This window comes from Sciurus vulgaris, assembly GCF_902686455.1.
Source record: "Sciurus vulgaris genome assembly, chromosome: 12".
Lineage (NCBI taxonomy): Eukaryota > Metazoa > Chordata > Mammalia > Rodentia > Sciuridae > Sciurus > Sciurus vulgaris.
The window spans coordinates 20,587,191-20,605,117 of record NC_136473.1 but is presented as its reverse complement, the minus strand read 5'-3'; the positions used below and the strand labels follow the sequence as shown (position 1 = coordinate 20,605,117).

The following is a 17,927-nucleotide window of genomic DNA, read 5'->3' as shown; positions in this document are numbered from 1 at the left end:
CTATCTTATTAATGTAAAAAGGTAATATTTATGTTATTAAATAATAAACATTTTGACCTTAAACAACATAGAAATATTTTAGTGTTTTTAGGGCCTCAGAGGCAAGTTTGTTGAAATCAATTTTCAGTTGAAAAGTAAAATCCTTGATTTCTAATTTTTTAAAGATTAGATCTTTTCAGTTATTCGTAGTAGTTGGGTTCATCCTGACAAACTCATACATGCATGGAAATGGATTTCAGCTCACGATCCCCACTTCCCCCTCGGGTCTGCCCTTCCCTCTCCCATTCTCTTTCCTCTACTCTACTTAACTTTCTCTTGTCTATTAATTGATATTTGATTGGTTCTTTATATTATCCTATCCTTCCCCCTCCCCTTTCCTTTATTTTACTCTAGCTTCCACATACAAGAGAAAACAATCAACCTTTGAGTTTCTGAGTTTGGCTTATTTCACTGAGCATGATATTCTCCATTTCTGTCCATTTACTGGCAAAAATGCCATAACTTCATTTTTTTTTTTATGGCTGAGTAGAACTCCATTGTGTGTGTGTATGTGTGTGTGTGTGTGTGTGTGTGTCACCATTTCTTAATCAATTCACCTGGGTTGAGTCCATAATTTAATTATTATGAATTGCGTTGCTATAAACATTGAGGTGGATGTATTGCTCTAGTAGTTTCAGGAATCTTGTGGAATAGCTGGGTCATATGGTGGTTCCATCCCTAGTTTTTTTTTTTTTTTTTAGGAATCTCTACTGCTTTCCAGAGTTTGTGTACTAGTCTGCAGTCCCACTAATAATGTACAAGTGTTTCTCCCCACAACCTCACCAGCATTTATTGTTTGTATTCTTGATCATTTGATTTGGCATTTTTTAAAAAGTCTGCTTCAAAGGTAGTATTTGTTGATTACATAAAGCTATCCTTTCCAAACCGGAATATAGATGTGCCAGGACAAAGGACCAAAGGCAATGCCTACTATGGTAGGTAACCATACAACATTTTGTATGAATTGGGATACTTTGGAGAGTTCAAGGGGTGGTACTGGTAAAGATTCCAGAACAACAAGCACAAACTGGGGTGTCCCTGGCAAACTAGGACATGAGTCCAGCTGAACCTGTGAGGACATGTTCCTAGACCACATTTCTAAAGCCACAGAAGAATGCATTATCCTGAAGGAACAGCTTCACTAGCAAAGAAAAAAAAAAAAACTTGGTATCATCAAAAACATTATTTTTATGCTAAGGCAAAGAAAGAAGAATGGAAATAGCATGTGAGTGTAGTTTTAAATTTGTAATGGCTTTAAAGAACTATAATGCTCAGACTAGACAATTCACCCACTTTCCATGCAGAATGTTACAGTTTTAGTGTATGTTGACAGGATTGGCAGTCATCACCACCATAAAAGTGTAGAACATTTTGTTCCCCCTGTATTGTTAATTTCTCTTTTTCTCTCAAACTTCTCCCACCTTAAACAAACATTAATCTACTTTTGGCTACATGGATTTGCCTATTAAGAGCATTTCATTTAAATGAATCATACAATAAGTAGCCCTTTGTCTGGCTTCTTTCATTTGGTTTAATATTTTTAAGGTCCATCCATATTATAGCTTTTATTAGTATTCCTTTTTATGACTGAATAATATTCCATGATATGTACATACCATTCTGAGTATCTATTCATCAATTGAGGAACATTTGAGTTGTTTCCACATTTGGGCTCTTGGGAATAATACAAATACGAATATTTGCCACATGAATTTTTGGGGGATGGGTACCAAGGATTGAACTCAGGGGTACTCAATTACTGAGTCACATCCCCAGCCCTATTTTGTATTTTATTTAGAGACAGGGTCTCACTGATTTGCTTAGTGCCTCACTATCGCTGAGGTTGACTGATCCTCCTGCCTCAGCGTACCGAGCAGCTGGGATTACAGGTGTGTGCCACCATGCCCAGCTGCCACATGACTTTTTAATGTAAAATTTGGAACTGTTTGTTACCCTTTCTCCTGGTGCTTCAGGCTATCCTCTCTGAGTTTTAGCAGTTCACTCTTGTGCAATAATAAAAATACTTTGGTAGGAAAGATTGAGAACCTTATATAAGATCATATCCCTATTTTACTGACTAAGTTGGGAAACAATTTTGACTCTCTTTCTCTCTTTGTGTGTATATATATATATATATACATATATACTGTATATAAAATATATTTCATATAGTATATATTTATATATTTTAATTATGCATTTTATGTATTTATATGACATTTAATTGCATAAATATATATTTACAAGTAACATTTTTTTTGTTACATGTAATATATATTTTACAAATAAATTGTGCCTATATTTATTATTGGCCTTCAGGTGCCCAGGAGTGGCTCAGTGTGTAGCCTTCTCGTTTATGTGCCCATGAACTTGCCACCCAACACAGAGCCTGAACATGACTGACGACTCTGTCCGTCTCTTCCTCTCCCCCATCTTTTGCCTTCTCTCAGGAACTGCTTGCTGTTTTACACTTGGTACTCATAGTTATCTAACTTTTATTTTCAGATCATGCTAATATGTTCGTATTTAGATAGTTTCTGGCCATTGCTAGTAGTGTTGGGTGTGAAGAAAAGCTTATTCATGAGGGAGTTGCCCTTCCTGAGTGAAGTATGCACTGGGTACCAACTCGAACCCAGCGTGCCGGCACAGGAGGTTGTTAAACTTGTCGCACGAGATGTTCGGTGAAGCCAGAAAGATGGGGGATGCTCCAGACGGGGCCTTTGATTTCTTTCACTTTACATATCATTTTAGAGTACTGTAGTTAAATGATGTAATTCTTATTTTTTATTTTTTTGGTGGTGCTGGGGATTGAACCCAGGGCCTTTTTCATGCTAGGCAAGCACTCTTCTAACTGAGCTATATCCCCAGCCCCTTTAAATGATATAATTCTTATCTGCCATTATCCAAAACCATTTTTTATTTTTCTGGTGGATTGACATCTACAAAAATGTAAAAAAAATTTAAGTGTAAAAAAAATGTTTTTTAGAAATGTAAAGGTGATTTCCTTTTTGTGGTCACTGATGTTAACAAATGTCATTTATAGACCATCTGTATTTGTAGTTACACATTTAGAAATGAACTGTGATGTATTTAATGAATGATTTTTCTATACAACAATACTTATAATATTGAAAAAAAATCCCATTTTTCTTGTCTCTCAATTGTATTCTTTGGTGAGTGGCATGTTTTTAACCTGGTTGCAGTTCAACAATTCAATGTTAGCTCAGATAAGCTGCTGGTAAATCTTTATCGATGTTTATATTTATTCAGTTCACTTTTTTATATTAATGGATTAAACCTTTCTGCATTCCTCCAAACTTATTCCTCCCTTGGATACTCTTGCCTTCTACTTGCCAGTAAGGATCAAGGTCATCTAGCAAGACTGTCCTCAAGTTTATTTTCTTTACTTCTTTCACTTTTAATTCTTTGAAGATGTGTACTTTATCTCTGCCCAGGTGAATGTCTCCATTCTGTCATCAAATGTATATTGAGTGCCAGTCACTGCACAATCTTTAGCTCTGTAGTTGATCCCTTTACATTGCTTTTGGGACTCTTTACACTCTTGTTTTATATTTTCAACAATATTCCTTTTAATAGGCTTCTTCTCTTCAATTTGCAAACCTGCTAAGGTATTCCCTGTTCTCAAAATAAAGATACTATTACATAATAAGTTGAGACTTATTCTTCTATCAAATTACTTCTTTACTTGTAGCTATCAATCTTCATCACTTTAAGCACTTAAACTTTGTTCTAAGTATTTGGGTGCATGCTTGGTAAAGTCACACACTTCACTTCTCTGTTGTTTTCTCCTAGGTGATTGCATGTGAACAACAATTAGATACCACTTACGATGCCAGATGTGACACTTGGTCCTTGGGTATAACTGCCATTGAGCTGGGTGATGGCGATCCTCCACTAGCTGAGCTGCATCCCATGAGAGCACTCTTCAAAATACCAAGGTCAGACAGTTAGCATTAGGTCCAATATCTGCAGCCTGTTAATCTTCCTCCCACTGGCTTCTCATGCTCATCATGGAAATATTCAGACCTCTTCAGCAAATTGGGAGCAGAGTGACCTGGAATATTATTCTGCTTCTACAAAGACAATCTTTGTTCAATAGTTGCATTTCCCTGTTTGAAGTAAAATAGTCACTCTTGATAATCAGTGTGTTTTTCTTTTGCTAGGATTTGAACTCAGAAAATAACACTGCTGCTCCTTATCTTTTCCCCCATGAGTCAGTGAGACTCCCTGGTGCTGGTCAGTGCAATAGTAATTTGCTTCCCCTACCAATCTAGAAATGTTTGTTATTACTTGCTAAGACTTCTCTTTGTTCAGAACTTTAAGATAAGATTGTGAAGAAGTGATAAATAAAATTTTATTGATACAATCATAAGGATTTAAAGTATGTTAATATAAAATAATATAGAATACCCTCTTTAGAGTCATGAAAGCACTTTACTATGTAGACTCCTCTCCTCCAGAGTGTAGAACAAATCTATTGTTTATCCTCTTACTCATCTTTGAACACTGCTTTATGTGTCTGTTGGTTAGTTCTAGGTATTTCAGAAAATGACTGTGAAAAGATTGCTTATCTTAATTACAAATGTGTCATTTTTAAAGATGTTAAGCATTTTGCCTGACACCATAATTCTAATAGAATGCATAAATATAGCCTGTGGTGACAGGGACCAGGACAGAGTGGTATGATAATATGTTACAGTCCATTATTACACTATTATTAAACAAATGTGTGATCTCCACACCTGCAGACACAGAATCATATGTACAAAGTCCTGGGGAGGAGGGTTTAGTCCTAAAAGAATAAATCTGATGTGTTGTATTCACTCCCAAAAGAATCCATTTTAAATTTGACATGCAATTAAATTCTTATAACATCAAAGCATTTAAGGGCAATTTTTTATTGCCCTTGAATTTCCTGTCTATAGGTTCTGAATTATAATATTTTAGGTGGAGGGCAACCTGTACATAATAATCTCAATGTTATGTTATTTCAGTTCTCATTGTTTGTAAAAATACATTACTTAGTTGGGAAGTGGGGAAATAAGATGACAGAAAAGAGAGGAAAACCTTCTGCATATCAGCTTCAAGACATTTTATTAAATTTGAGGAAAACAGGGATCTGTATTGCGTATACCTTATTGTCATCCTTTATGTAAAATGAATCTATATTTTTCCTGTTTCATGTGAACAACAATTAGATACCACTTACGATGCCAGATGTGACACTTGGTCACATTTGGATTGTGGTTGAAACCCCTGTATTTAACCTAGTGTTATTATTCTTGGTGATAATGCCATCTTAGAGGAAGGGTGGTAACTGTTGATATAGATGTACAGTTATACAGTTGTTGGTAGCTCAGTAATATACAGTTTGCCAGGTGGTTATGGAAACTGCATCATGCTATTTCTGGTCATTTCTACTACCAGTATCCCAAAAGGAAAGTCTGAGAATATTGACTGTAGACACATATAAGAAGAGGGATCCCAAAAGTTTCCCAGTTCTGAGTGTTTCGGACTCATCGTGACTTTATTATTCTCAAAGCAAGCCAACAAATCTCATAAAAGGAAATGTTTGAGGGACAAGAAACAAAACAAGATTGCTGGTGAAAAGAACTACTTCTTCTAATGTGCAAATCAGCAATCTCCCAGTCATCCTAAGGGTTATGAAATGAACCCAGGCGTGATCTGGGGCAGACGAGTAGCCGCACTTTTCTTTAATGAGCCTGTACAAACTGTACATTAATTTCATTACAAGCTATTTAAGGAGTAATGCTGAACGGAAGACAAAGTATTTCCATTCCGCTAATGAAAACAAAGAGCTGTTGGAATTAACATAAAGCAGTACTTCAGTCATTCAGTCATCATGGTTGATCAATGTTGCTTGATTACAGAGTTAGATCAGCCTCATTTTTGAGTGAGTTCCTTTGTGCTCATGGATGTGCCAAAAAAGAAAGGATTTGTTCAGCTTGAAAAAACAAAAAGAATTAATAACAGAATCTTTTAAGTGACATTCAGAGCTTTATAGCTAATAATATTTTTCAGTTCCTTGCTTTTGTTACGCTTGGTAACACTTGTTTCCTGAAATGTATGCAGTAACAAAAGAACAACTCCCATTCTGCTGTGTCCCTCTGTGCAGCGCTGCCCTCCCTAGTCCAGAAGGTTCTCCTTTCAGGTCACCTCTGTGCACCCCCAGAGACGTCTGCAAGACTCGTGGGGGAGGGGAGATTTCACTGTAGAATTCATTGCTTCTATTCTGCTAAGTATTGATGTTTTTACCCTAAGGGGCTGTCAGGTAAAAGCAAGAAAATTCTTTAAAAGAAAAAAATTAGCAGTTAGAAAAATTAGGTCATATATTAAATGCTTTCAGAGGGAAAAAAAAAAAAAGGAACCTGTCATTTTATGTCAAGAATGATTAAAACTAATTATCTGTCTTTGAATTGGAAAGCGATGGCATTCTGGGGTTACATGGGCAGTGCGAGTGCCATAATACATTGGTCTGTGTGACTGTGTTCTCCTGTTGCACTGACAGGCCAGTGGACACAATCCGACTTTGATTCTTGTTTTTCTAGGAATCCACCCCCAAAACTAAGGCAGCCTGAGTTGTGGTCAGCAGAATTCAATGACTTCATAAGCAAGTGAGTAACTATACAGTTTGTTTGTTTGTTTGTTTTAAAGAAGAGATAGCATCCCACCTTTGAACTGTGCCTTTTTGCCAACATCACCCGGCTTCTTAATCTCCTCCTGTTGCTCTTTATCTGCTAAATAGCTCCACAGGTTCCCATTATTTTCTTCAAATGAAGCATCTGTAGTGTCTTCTGAATGTTCAGTAAATTCATCGTTGCTCACATAATGCTGTCAGGGTCAAGTCTATTGACTCTCTACCTGTGCTTCTGTGGACACCTGATCATCCATGGACATGGTCCTCTGTTCACCTGCCTTTTGCAGGTATGGCCTCAGCATCTCCTACCTGCTGAACCACATCCATTTGGCCAGTCATTTAACACTTTACTTACCTTCCTAACTAGTTCTCACTACAGTCAGAGATTTTCAGTGTAATCAGTGAATCAAAAAATTGTATCTATAAAAAGCTTATGTGTATGAAAATCAGGGAACATTTTTAACTTGATGAATAGCTCAAGTGCATCACCTCCATACAATTGTCTAGGAACTAGGAGTCAGCCATTTGTAAGAATCTGTCCCATAACCTTTTTCACAATTTTTATTGTCTTCACCTTAAACACATAAGGTAAAGGATGACCCCAGTTCAAATGGGTCATTAAGATTTGGTATGCCAAACTCTTCTCAGAAAATGTAGAAATGACAAAGAAGGCAGAGGAACCAGCCATTTTTTACATACTGCTATTATTGATTTTCCTACCAAGAATATCTGCTTATTCTTCTAAAGGCAAGAGACTTAGATTCGAGAGTTTATAGGAACCCAAGATGGATTGATAATCTTTTTACTTTCAAGTTTTCACTGATCAGATATTACTAAGCATGTGTTAAGCACTACATTATATTTAATGAACTGCAGTAGCATTTCTTGATTCTCTTAGGAGAATCACTGTTAGCTTTAAAGGGCTCCCCATGATTCTCAATGTCTGCCCTCATGTCTTCAAGATCCTTCCATGCAGATCCTCGTGGAACTTAGGTTCTTTGGCATATTTCTCACTGTGTCCCATCTGAGAAACGTGCCTGGTTGCCTCCAGGGAGTTAGAATTCTATCCTGCATAGTGTTGTATTTTGTTCCTCTTCCACTAGTAACATGGCCGGTTTCATGCAGCTTATCTGTTTTTGATGACTTTCTTGCTAACTAGACAGTAAAGCGACTCTAAAGCACTGAATATGTCCTTTGCCACTGTCACTCTATTGCCACTGTGTCCAGTACCTGGTTATACATTGGTTATTGATAAAGTTTTACTCGAATAAAACACCTTCATGTGACTCTTCGAAGTACTTTGATATGTATGCTACAAATGTTAGAAATTGCTGTGAATTTTCTGTTCAAATAAAACCAAGAGGACTTGTTCATATTTCTAGACTCTTTCTAGATGCTTTCTTAGCATGTTTATCTTTTTGGTTAATCCTGATGAAATAAATTGCCAAATTATCATCCCAGGAGGATCAGCAATACTGAATGCCACTTAAGCCAAGGACCGGGCAGCAGTGACTTCTGCTGCTTCTCCTTCTCCTCCTTTTTCTTCTTCTTTTCCTATTTTTATTAGTATCCAGTTTTATCATAACTATAGAACCTCTGTGTCTCAGGGTCAGAATGGTCAAACACATATCCAGAGCTCAAATCCATCTTGAACATGTGCATGGAATGGTCATTTGATCAGTACTCAAATATCCCTGATAAAAATAATCATGATGTCTAATGCAGCTCCTTGCATCCTGACAAACCTCACTTAACAAGTTTTTCTTTACACTGACTTGAAAACTGTTCCTCATTTAATCCCACCAATCAATTATAGATTTTCCCCCCTTATAACCACTGAGAGCTACCAAATGCCTCTCCCAAATATTTGAAGGCAGATGCCATGGCTGATGAGACATCCTGAGTCTGTTCAGGTGCTCCTCCCTCCTGTGGTGTCCTTGCAGATGCTCTCACTGGCCTTCTCCTTGCTCACGGGCGTGCTCTGGTGGAATCTATCAACAGGTGTGATATGCACTGCTACACTACTGCATAACCTCAGAAAACACTTGCTGACCTGGAGGGTAAACATCCTCAGCAGATTAGTCTTCTCAAATGGGTTAGCAGTTTTATCACTTGTGAAAGGAATAAAAGAAATCAATGGAGAAGTTTGTGTTAATTTTAGATAAGCCTTAAGACTGTAATGACTTCGTTGTCATTTTTCTTTAGCTACTGACTTGGAAAGGAGACTTTACAGTAGAGACAGAGTTTAATTATCACTATGCATTACCACCTGCAGGGAGACTAAGGAAGTGGTATGGAGTGGAAAGTTGGTATCATTCCAGCATCGTAACTCCCAGATATGTGCACATTCACATTCATTCATCATTCTGAAGTTTAATATTTTTCAAGATGTGCTTGGACTGAGCATTTGCGAGAAGTATCACTTTCTTAGTAGAGTAGTTTTTTAGAAATACAAGTAATATTTTCAAAACTCTACCTTATCGTGTTCTTTTTTGCCAGTGCAGGTGCTTGACTAAAGATTATGAAAAGCGTCCAACAGTATCCGATCTTTTACAGCATCAATTCATTACTCAAATTGAAGGCAAAGATGTGATGTTACAAAAACAGCTAATGGAATTTATTGACATTCATCACTGCATGGGAGGCACAGAAAAAGCCAGGTAATCAAATGATATCTGGAGTTCCAAAGTTCAGATCGTCTGAACATCCCGGACAGTTTTATAAGCCAATAGTGGCTAAGGTGGAAAAAGAACTCATTGAAGTTCTCTGGTTGTGATTTGAAGGTAATGGATTACTTACATGGAAAGCAAATGTCACATGCCGAATTGCATCCTGATATTGGTAAAGTTGCTGGCAACATTTTTTTTTTTGTTTGTTTGTTTCTTTGGTACTGGGGATTGAATCCACGGGTGCTTAACCACTGAGCCACACCCCCAGCCTTTTTATATTTTTATTTAGAGACAGTCTCATTGAGTTGCTTAGGGCCTCACTAAGTTTCTGAGGCTGGCTTTGAACTCACCATCCTCTTACTTTAGCCTCCCAAGCTGCTGGGATTACAGGCATGCACCACCATGACCAGCTGGCAGCATATTAATGACTTCATGATGATTAGTATTGGTATATATTTCTTTTGTTTGCTGGTCTTTTACAAAGTATAATATCTTAGATTTGAGCTTTAAAAAAAGAAAATTTACTGAATCTTGAAAGACTTTTTAATATTATTATTTGTTGGCATAATTTCCTTTGGTTGAAGGAAATTTATTATTTTTCTTCATACTTCTTATTTAAATTTTAACAATATATTTGTTTTAGAGAATTTAGAAGATATGTCCAACCACACAACATAAAAAATTACTCAAGTACAACATTCTATAAACTTTTAGTATCTTTTATGGATGAATATATATATTTTAAGGCAAAATTAGAATAATGTTTACTTGTGCTCTGGAGTCTGTCTTCGTTCAATGAATAGTGAATATTCATGTCATTAAATATCCTCCTACCACAAAATTTTTAATGGCTGCACAGCATTCCTTGCCTGATTATTCAATGATTGCCTTAAATTATCCTCTCTTATGAGATATATAAGCTGTTACTAATTGTTTTTACCTTTACAAGTAACACTGTAATGAACAGAGATGTAAAGGAATCTCTTATTGTTTATTTAAGATAAATTCCTATGGAAGGTATTGTTAATTACCGAGAATCCTACTGGTTTATGTCAGAAGCATATCATATTCAGGGAGATGGGAGAAGTGGTTAGAAAACTGGACGTAACTTATTTTAATTCCTGTTGTGAGTGTACATATGTAATTACTATTGTTTAATGCCTACTATGTGCTAGATATTATTGTAGAACTTGTTTCATACTCTCTCATATGATTTTACAACAAACCTGAGGAAAATAATTTATAATATCCCATTTCACAGCTGAAAAGAAACGAAGTTTGTTGAAGTTATTTATCTTCTTGTAGGCTACATGGGTAATGAATGATTTGATACCAAAGCCCAAGCTTTATCCATGAGCGAAAGGTCTAACTGTTGTGGATAGCCCCAGGGGATAATGGTCCTTGCCTCCATGAGTTTGTGGTCTGGTGCAGAGACAGAAGGAATATGCCTTCAACAAGCAAACATTAAGGTTGTGACTGGAATTGAGTGACTAAAAGAAAGAGGCAGGCCTGTCTTTACACCTTTGTGTGAATGGAATTCCATAGTCTTCCACAACCCCATCCTTCTCAAAATAAGCAACAAGCAAACAAAATAAATAGAAATTGAGGTGTACCAACTTTGTGTAGGACGTTCAATGTCAAGAACTATGAAGCATCTAAGATTTTACTCTATTTGCAAGCTAAAAGGTTGGCTGCTAGCTTCTTGAATGCTAATAGAAAACTGTAGAGTTTGAGATCTGACAGAGGACTGGATTACTCACAGAAAAGCTGGAAGCATGAGTTTTCTGTTCACATTGGTTTCCCTGCCCCTTAAGTCCAAGGGACAATGCAGAACTCCCTAGGCGGATACTATATATGGCATCCTGCCTAATTTTTGCCATGAAAGAGACATTATCTTTACCATCCTGGAGAGCAAAGAAAACATTAAACAAAACAAACAAACACCTTCCATCTGGAGGGAGACACCTTCCTGGAGGGAGACAATGTGTTTTTAATTTCCAAGTTCTTTGCTATTCAAACATCATTGAAAATGAAATCTTGACAAAAGCTAATACAAGACATGCATTGATGTGAGAGACCCAGGGAGAACTTTCTCCAGCATTCAAGTATAAAAATGGCTAAATTAACTGTACGATATTCGAGTTTTAAAACTCGTGTTTTAGGTTCCAATTATCAACTCTTGAAAAACTACAATGTATTGGACATTATGTTTAGGCTCGGTACTTCTGATTCTGAATCACGTGTGTTCTTATTTATAATGTTAAGAAGAGAACATGCTTACAATATGAGAACTCATGCCTTATTCAATTATGGAAAATTTTCAGCCATTATTCTTTTAAATATTGATCCCCTCTCATTCTTATTATTTTTTTCTCTGAGAAATGAATGGTAGAATTTACAAATTTACCTTATGACATGTCTTGAAATTTTTATTTAATGTTTGTTATCCATTTATCAATTTCTCTTACAGTTTTGGATGTGTTATTTGGAATTGTTTTCCAATTCACTAATTCTCTCTTAGAACTAGGCCTAGACTAGAAGTCATCCTATATATTAATTTTGCCTGCTGATGTCCATATCAACACTTAGATTTTTCATTTCTAGAATTTCTCACAGTTTTACTTTTTTAATCATGAATGCTTTATTCATATCTGACTTTTTATATCTGGCCATTCGTATCTGGCTATTCATATGTGGCTATTTTTTTTTCTTTTTCTGTGTGTGAATAAATATACTTTTTCTTTTTCTCTTTGATTTTAAACATACTTTTGAACAGTCACTTTCAGATTTGCATTTCAGTGATGTGAGTTGTTCTGATTATTGAATTCATTTGTTTACTTACTATTTCACTTTCTTTTGTGCTTTTGAATTTGACTTCACTCCCACATCTTGAGTGGGAGGTTTTGCTTTTTTTTTTTTTTTTTCCTTTCTGAATTTTCTTTACTTTTTGGAGTTTTAGCTTGTGCCACAATATGACTTCAAGATTTCCTCAACCAGAACTTTTCTGTCCCTCATGAGTGGAAGGACATATAGTCACTGGGCTTTCTAGTTTCTAATAAGAGGCAGTCCTACCTTCCAACCATTTGAGAATTTCTCCCCATATTGGATGATCTGCTGAAGCAGTGAACAAATACCCACTATATAGAATATTTAAAGGCTCCTGAAATTCTTTCTTTTATGTATGTTGAACATCTACCTGAAACATTTAAGCCATATGACTTATATTTCCTTGTAAAGGAAAAACTTAGCATCTATTTGAATAAGAAATTCCAAATTAAATTTGCTTTTTGATGGTGGAATGAGATAGACATCATTGTCCCATATATATGTATGATTACATGAATGGTATGAATCTACATTGTGCACAACCATAGAAATGAAAAGTTGTACCCCATTTGTGTACAATGAATCAAAATGCAGCCTGTAAAAATAAAAAATAATAATCTGAAAATTAAATAAATAAATTTGCTTTTTGTCATAATTATGTTATTTTAATCTTTTTCATATTTATATAGAAAGCAAAAATGTCTTTAATAGTTTACTTGAAAACCTCCATATGCTAGTAATGATTAATGTTGATATATACAAATTGTTATGCTTTGCATATAATTTCACTGAAGCAATAAGGAATATTTATAAGATTAATTACTCAAACATAGTTGTCTCTTAGGCAAAAAATATTATTTGTGGCACTGTTGTAATCATCCCTTTTGGCCCATATATATATGGTTTTCAAGGCAGAATGTAAGGCAATTTTGAGACATATCTTAAAGGATTAACAAGTGAAAGAGGAATTGAAAAATTGTTCAACCATTTGGTGTTAAAAGTGCCTGGTTCCGTCAGTTGTTTATTAGATGTGGGACTTTATGCAATGTAAATTCACTCAAGTAGGATTTTGATTTTGCAAAAGAGAACAATGAAAGGAGAAAAATCAATTGAAAATAATAAAAGAATTCTTTTGGTGCAATCCAGTGCATGACTCCATTTTACTTTCCATTTGCTAGGCAAGCTAATTTTTCTTTAATGGCTTCGACTATGTCATGGTGAGAATTATTCACCCTTTGGAACATTTACCCCTTTCCCTCAGCACATGAGACTTTTAAAGTGCTCTCCCGGCTGCTCTTAGAACATCCGTCTTTTCAATTCCCGTCTCCACGTGAATGTTTCAAAGAAACTTCAAGTTCAGCATCTCCAAAATTGAACTTATGATTACTCCACCCCAAATTAATTCATTCCCTTCCTTAATAATGATACCACCATTCATCCCATTTTGCCAGCTAGAAATTTAGGGATTATCTTGACATACTACTCTCTTATACTTCGTATTTTTAGTCCAAAGCAAGATTGACTTTCTTAGGTCTCCATTCAGTGTCATGCCAATTGTAATATAATCTTCGCCACCATAGAACTCGTGATTTGAGGTGACACCCATATTGTCTCAGTATTTATTGAGACCCTTGTGTAAAGCTCCTGATAAAGGTTTGAACACAGAGGTCTGACAGCAAAAGCCTTTATAGAGTCTGTGCTTGCAGGCTTACTTCTTAGTATCTGAGTTAAGACCAGCATGTAAATGACCATTATACAAAGTAGTGAGTTTTAATCTCATAAAAGGGATGCAAACAATGTGAGAATTTTCCTGCTAGAATATTTCTGCTAGCTGTGACAGAAGAGCTTTGAATCAGCACTGCAAGGATAAACTGGAACTAATCGCATGAAAATAGAATTACTGTGAACTGAACATTATTGGTGGAAAGAACTGCCTGAGCAGAATGATGATAGCAAGGAGAGATGCTCACAGAAAGACAAGCATCCCATCAGAGTTGCAAGGGGAAGCTCAGAATAGGATCAGAGAGCCACACGGAGGCCAGACCTTGGAGACCATTGGAAGTCAGAGAGGTTTGCCCTGTATTCTTCACCGCCATAGGAAGTACTGTACTCCAGCTCCTAAGCCACCTGGGTCCTAATGGACACTGGCCTTTCATGGGTTCTAAAGGTAAATTATGGCTACACCAAGACAGACTATAGCAATTTTTTTGGATGTGTTTTTCTTATTCCCAAGAATAAGAAACTGTTTCACTGTATCTTCCTAATTTGAAACTCCTGTAATGTTTGGAGGTGGATGAAGTTGGTCCCCACTATGTTTAAATATCCTCTCTCTCTAAATGTCTCTGGATGGGACTTGTCCTCCTGCCATCTCTCATTAGTCATCATTGATTGATTACACACACTGGAAACCCAGTGTCTGCCTGGAGCCACCAACCAGGGTGGCAACTCCAGTCCTCTACAGTAGCCCAGTCAAGCCAGGGACCCAGGCAGGAGTATTTCTCCTCTCCCAGCTCAGTGTGTATCAGGCATCTGAAATTAGAAGCCAGGAACAGGAAAGCACAGTTTTGGAAGCAAGATAACCTAGAGTTTGCCTTTATTCGAATGGGAATCTCTTGTGAATTCAGAAAATGCAAAATGATAGCTCTGTCTCTAAACAATGTGACTACTCGCTGTGACCAGATCTAGTAGATAGTCTAGGGGGAAAAAAAAAGGAGAAAGGAGCAAAAGTTCACATAATAGCCAAATTCTAATATTAACAGAGGTCAGTGATGGGTCTTGGAGTATGGAAGGATGAGGAATTTGCTTCGGACCTGGTCATATATCTAAGTAAGCTGTGATGGGCAAGACAATTAGTGGCTAGTTTTGGATATTTGGGGATGAGAAATCTATTGATATGTATTTATTTCTGTTTTGCAGAATTTTCTTAAATTCTTTGGGCTTTCACATATATTTGTGCATGTGTACTTACATTTTAGTAATATTTTATTTTAAAAGATTCCAGTTTTGTCTTGGCTAAAATCGAGGGTAAAGAATTGTTCCTGTGAGGTGCTGGAAAGAAAGGTCTCGTAAAGGTACACCCAGTAATATATGGAAGTAGTATGGGGAGGGTTCTAGCAATCAGGGAAATTTAGAAATATTCCTTTGTCTCTTTATTCACTACTTCCCCTTATGGAAAAGGTCCCAGAATACAAGAAGTAGATTTTAAACATGGTATCTAGGAATTTTATATGGGTTAGACAATTGAATAAATACTCCCTGGAGAAGGTCATTATGAGCACCTCTGTTCCTGGAAAGCATTAAGTAAAGAAATTCAAATAAACAGGAAGAAAAATGCTAATATGTACAAAAAGACTGTAAATACTATAATTCCAAGAGTAAGTTATGTCAATGCTTCAAACTTCTGGGGACTTCTAAGCAATTATTGACATAGTATCCCTTAACCTTCCTATGTTGTATATTCATATGTATATTTATTTGTATGTATGTTACGTTGTAAATATATTTTATAGTAGTTTTATGTGTAGAATTTGTCTCCTCATATAGGTTGTAAGCTCTATAGAACCGGATCCATGTCACCCCTTTACTTCTATAAATCACTTCCTCACCATTTCTTCACAGGTGCCTAGTGCTACTCATCATTTGACTGACACTTAAAAATAAGACTTATTTTAGACTTTAAAGGAACAAAAGGCCTTAGAGTCATCTCTCTATAATTCCTACTCTCTTCCATCTATTTACCCTGGGTTATATATTCTTTTCCTTTCCTGACTTTCTCTGGCTTATAGCCTCCATTCTGTGCAGCATACAGTAAGGCTGCTTGCTACCAAGCAATCAGATAACTGGTTGCTTCTCCAGCCCTTCTCCTTTTCAGATCATATAATACTATCCTAGTCATATTTGCCTTTGCTTTGCTCATCATATTTGCCTTCAGTTGCTTTTTTCCTTGATACCTCACTTTCTTCCACAGCACTGAGGTCTCATGAATTTTTATATTTTTTGTGTTGTTAATGAATTGTTTCATTATTAAATATATGCATGTATCCAAAAATAAAAATAAAAAGAGTGAAGAACTATCACATTCATACAATCTGCCATCTATGTTAAATCATATAATTAGAGGACACTGAGACCAACAGAGAAAGTCAAAATCACCCAACAGCGTATCATGCTGCAGAAGAGCTGGCTAGAGCCCCCTTACCTAACTCCTGGGTCAGAACCTGTTGGTAGGCACTATCCTCTTTTTTTCTCCAAAGAATAGTCGCACAATCACAGATTATTATCTCTGGAAAGGAATGCATAACATGGTTCCTTATTTTAGAGATCAAAAAACTAAAGCTTAGAGAAATCGAATGCTGCCTTCTGAGACAATAGTCGGTTAACAACCAGCTCAGGGCCATAATTCAAAAGCCATTTTCAGGCCAGTACTTTCCACAAGTTTCTGTATTCTTCACTAGTAATAGAGGTTAACAATCACAAAATTGATTGATTGTTGTGGAGAATTTTGGTTTTTGTTTGATTTCTTTGAGTTACTCTGTATGGTTTACTTACAATGGGCATTAAGCTTACATTTTAGCCTGTCTCTGATATACTGCGATTGAAATTTGCCTCACTGAGTAGTATGTTCACTGGTCAAAGCATTTTTGCCTATGTTTTCCCTAAGACTTTTTTTTTTTTAATTAATGGTATAGAATGTGGAAACAACTACATTTAAAATGGTAGTTCCTGTAATCCCAGTGCCTTGGAGGGTGAGGCAGAAGGATTGCAAGTTCAAAGCTAGCCTTAGCAACTTAGCAAGGCCCTAAGCAACTTAACCTGTCTCAAAATAAAATATAAAAAGGGCTGGGGATGTGGCTCGGCGGCTAAACACCCCTGGATTCAATCCCTGATACAAAAAAAAAAAAAAAAAAAAGACAACGTATAGCGTACTTTATATGTTTGGGATATAATCATTTAGAACAAGATCTAAATGACCTCTTGACATGGGTGTCAAAGATCATCAATGTGGTGATCATTTTCATATCTTTTGGAAAGAGCCCACCTTCATGGTGAGGGTAGGGGTTTCATGAATTGAATCAAAATGACCTCCTTTGTTTAATTGCTGGTGTTTAAAGGGTTAGATTCATTTTGATTCCGTTCTCGACGGTATCTGTCGTCCACCCTGCTTCTTTACCCCACCCCTGGTACTGTCACACTGTTCTTTTGTACCATCAGGGTTTGATACTCTTAGTTCTTCTAAAACTATAATTTATAGGGTTTTATGTTCTTTTTCTGTATTTTAATCAATTCAGTGCCTACCATAGTATTTTTCACTCTTACCCACCCTGCTTTTCTGACATCTTTAATATTCTCTTGGTTACCTACATTGTATCATCTGGTGTTTATTTCTGCAGTGCTTCAAACCCTGAATGCTTGAACTTGAAGTTCATTTTAGTTGAGTAAAGATTTTCCTAGGTGACCATTGCTTTTCCTCAAACATTACAAACACAGTTCACTATTTCTTTGGTAGTACAGATTGGCCTTGAGAGACCCAAGGCAGTGATATTCTCCCCTTTGCTCATGGCTGGCTTTTTTTAGTGAGGAAGCCCATGAAGTTTTCAGTACCTTTGCCAAGCAGTGTCTCGCTGTGGATTCTTCCATATGAGTTCTGCTTAAACCCGGTGGCAGCTCGCTTTGACTCACAAGATTCAATCTTGGTTCTTGTTTGTTGCTGATTA

General features: G+C 36.4%; 1 protein-coding gene across 1 annotated transcript in view; it reads left to right on the top strand.

Moving 5' to 3' along the window:
• MYO3A (myosin IIIA) overlaps positions 1-17,927 on the top strand; it is a 224,368-nt gene that overhangs the window by 81,273 nt on the left and 125,168 nt on the right. The window contains 3 exon segments of the mRNA XM_079107812.1: positions 3,853-3,998; positions 6,630-6,695; positions 9,223-9,378. Of these exon segments, the coding sequence (XP_078963938.1) occupies positions 3,853-3,998; positions 6,630-6,695; positions 9,223-9,378 (368 nt within the window).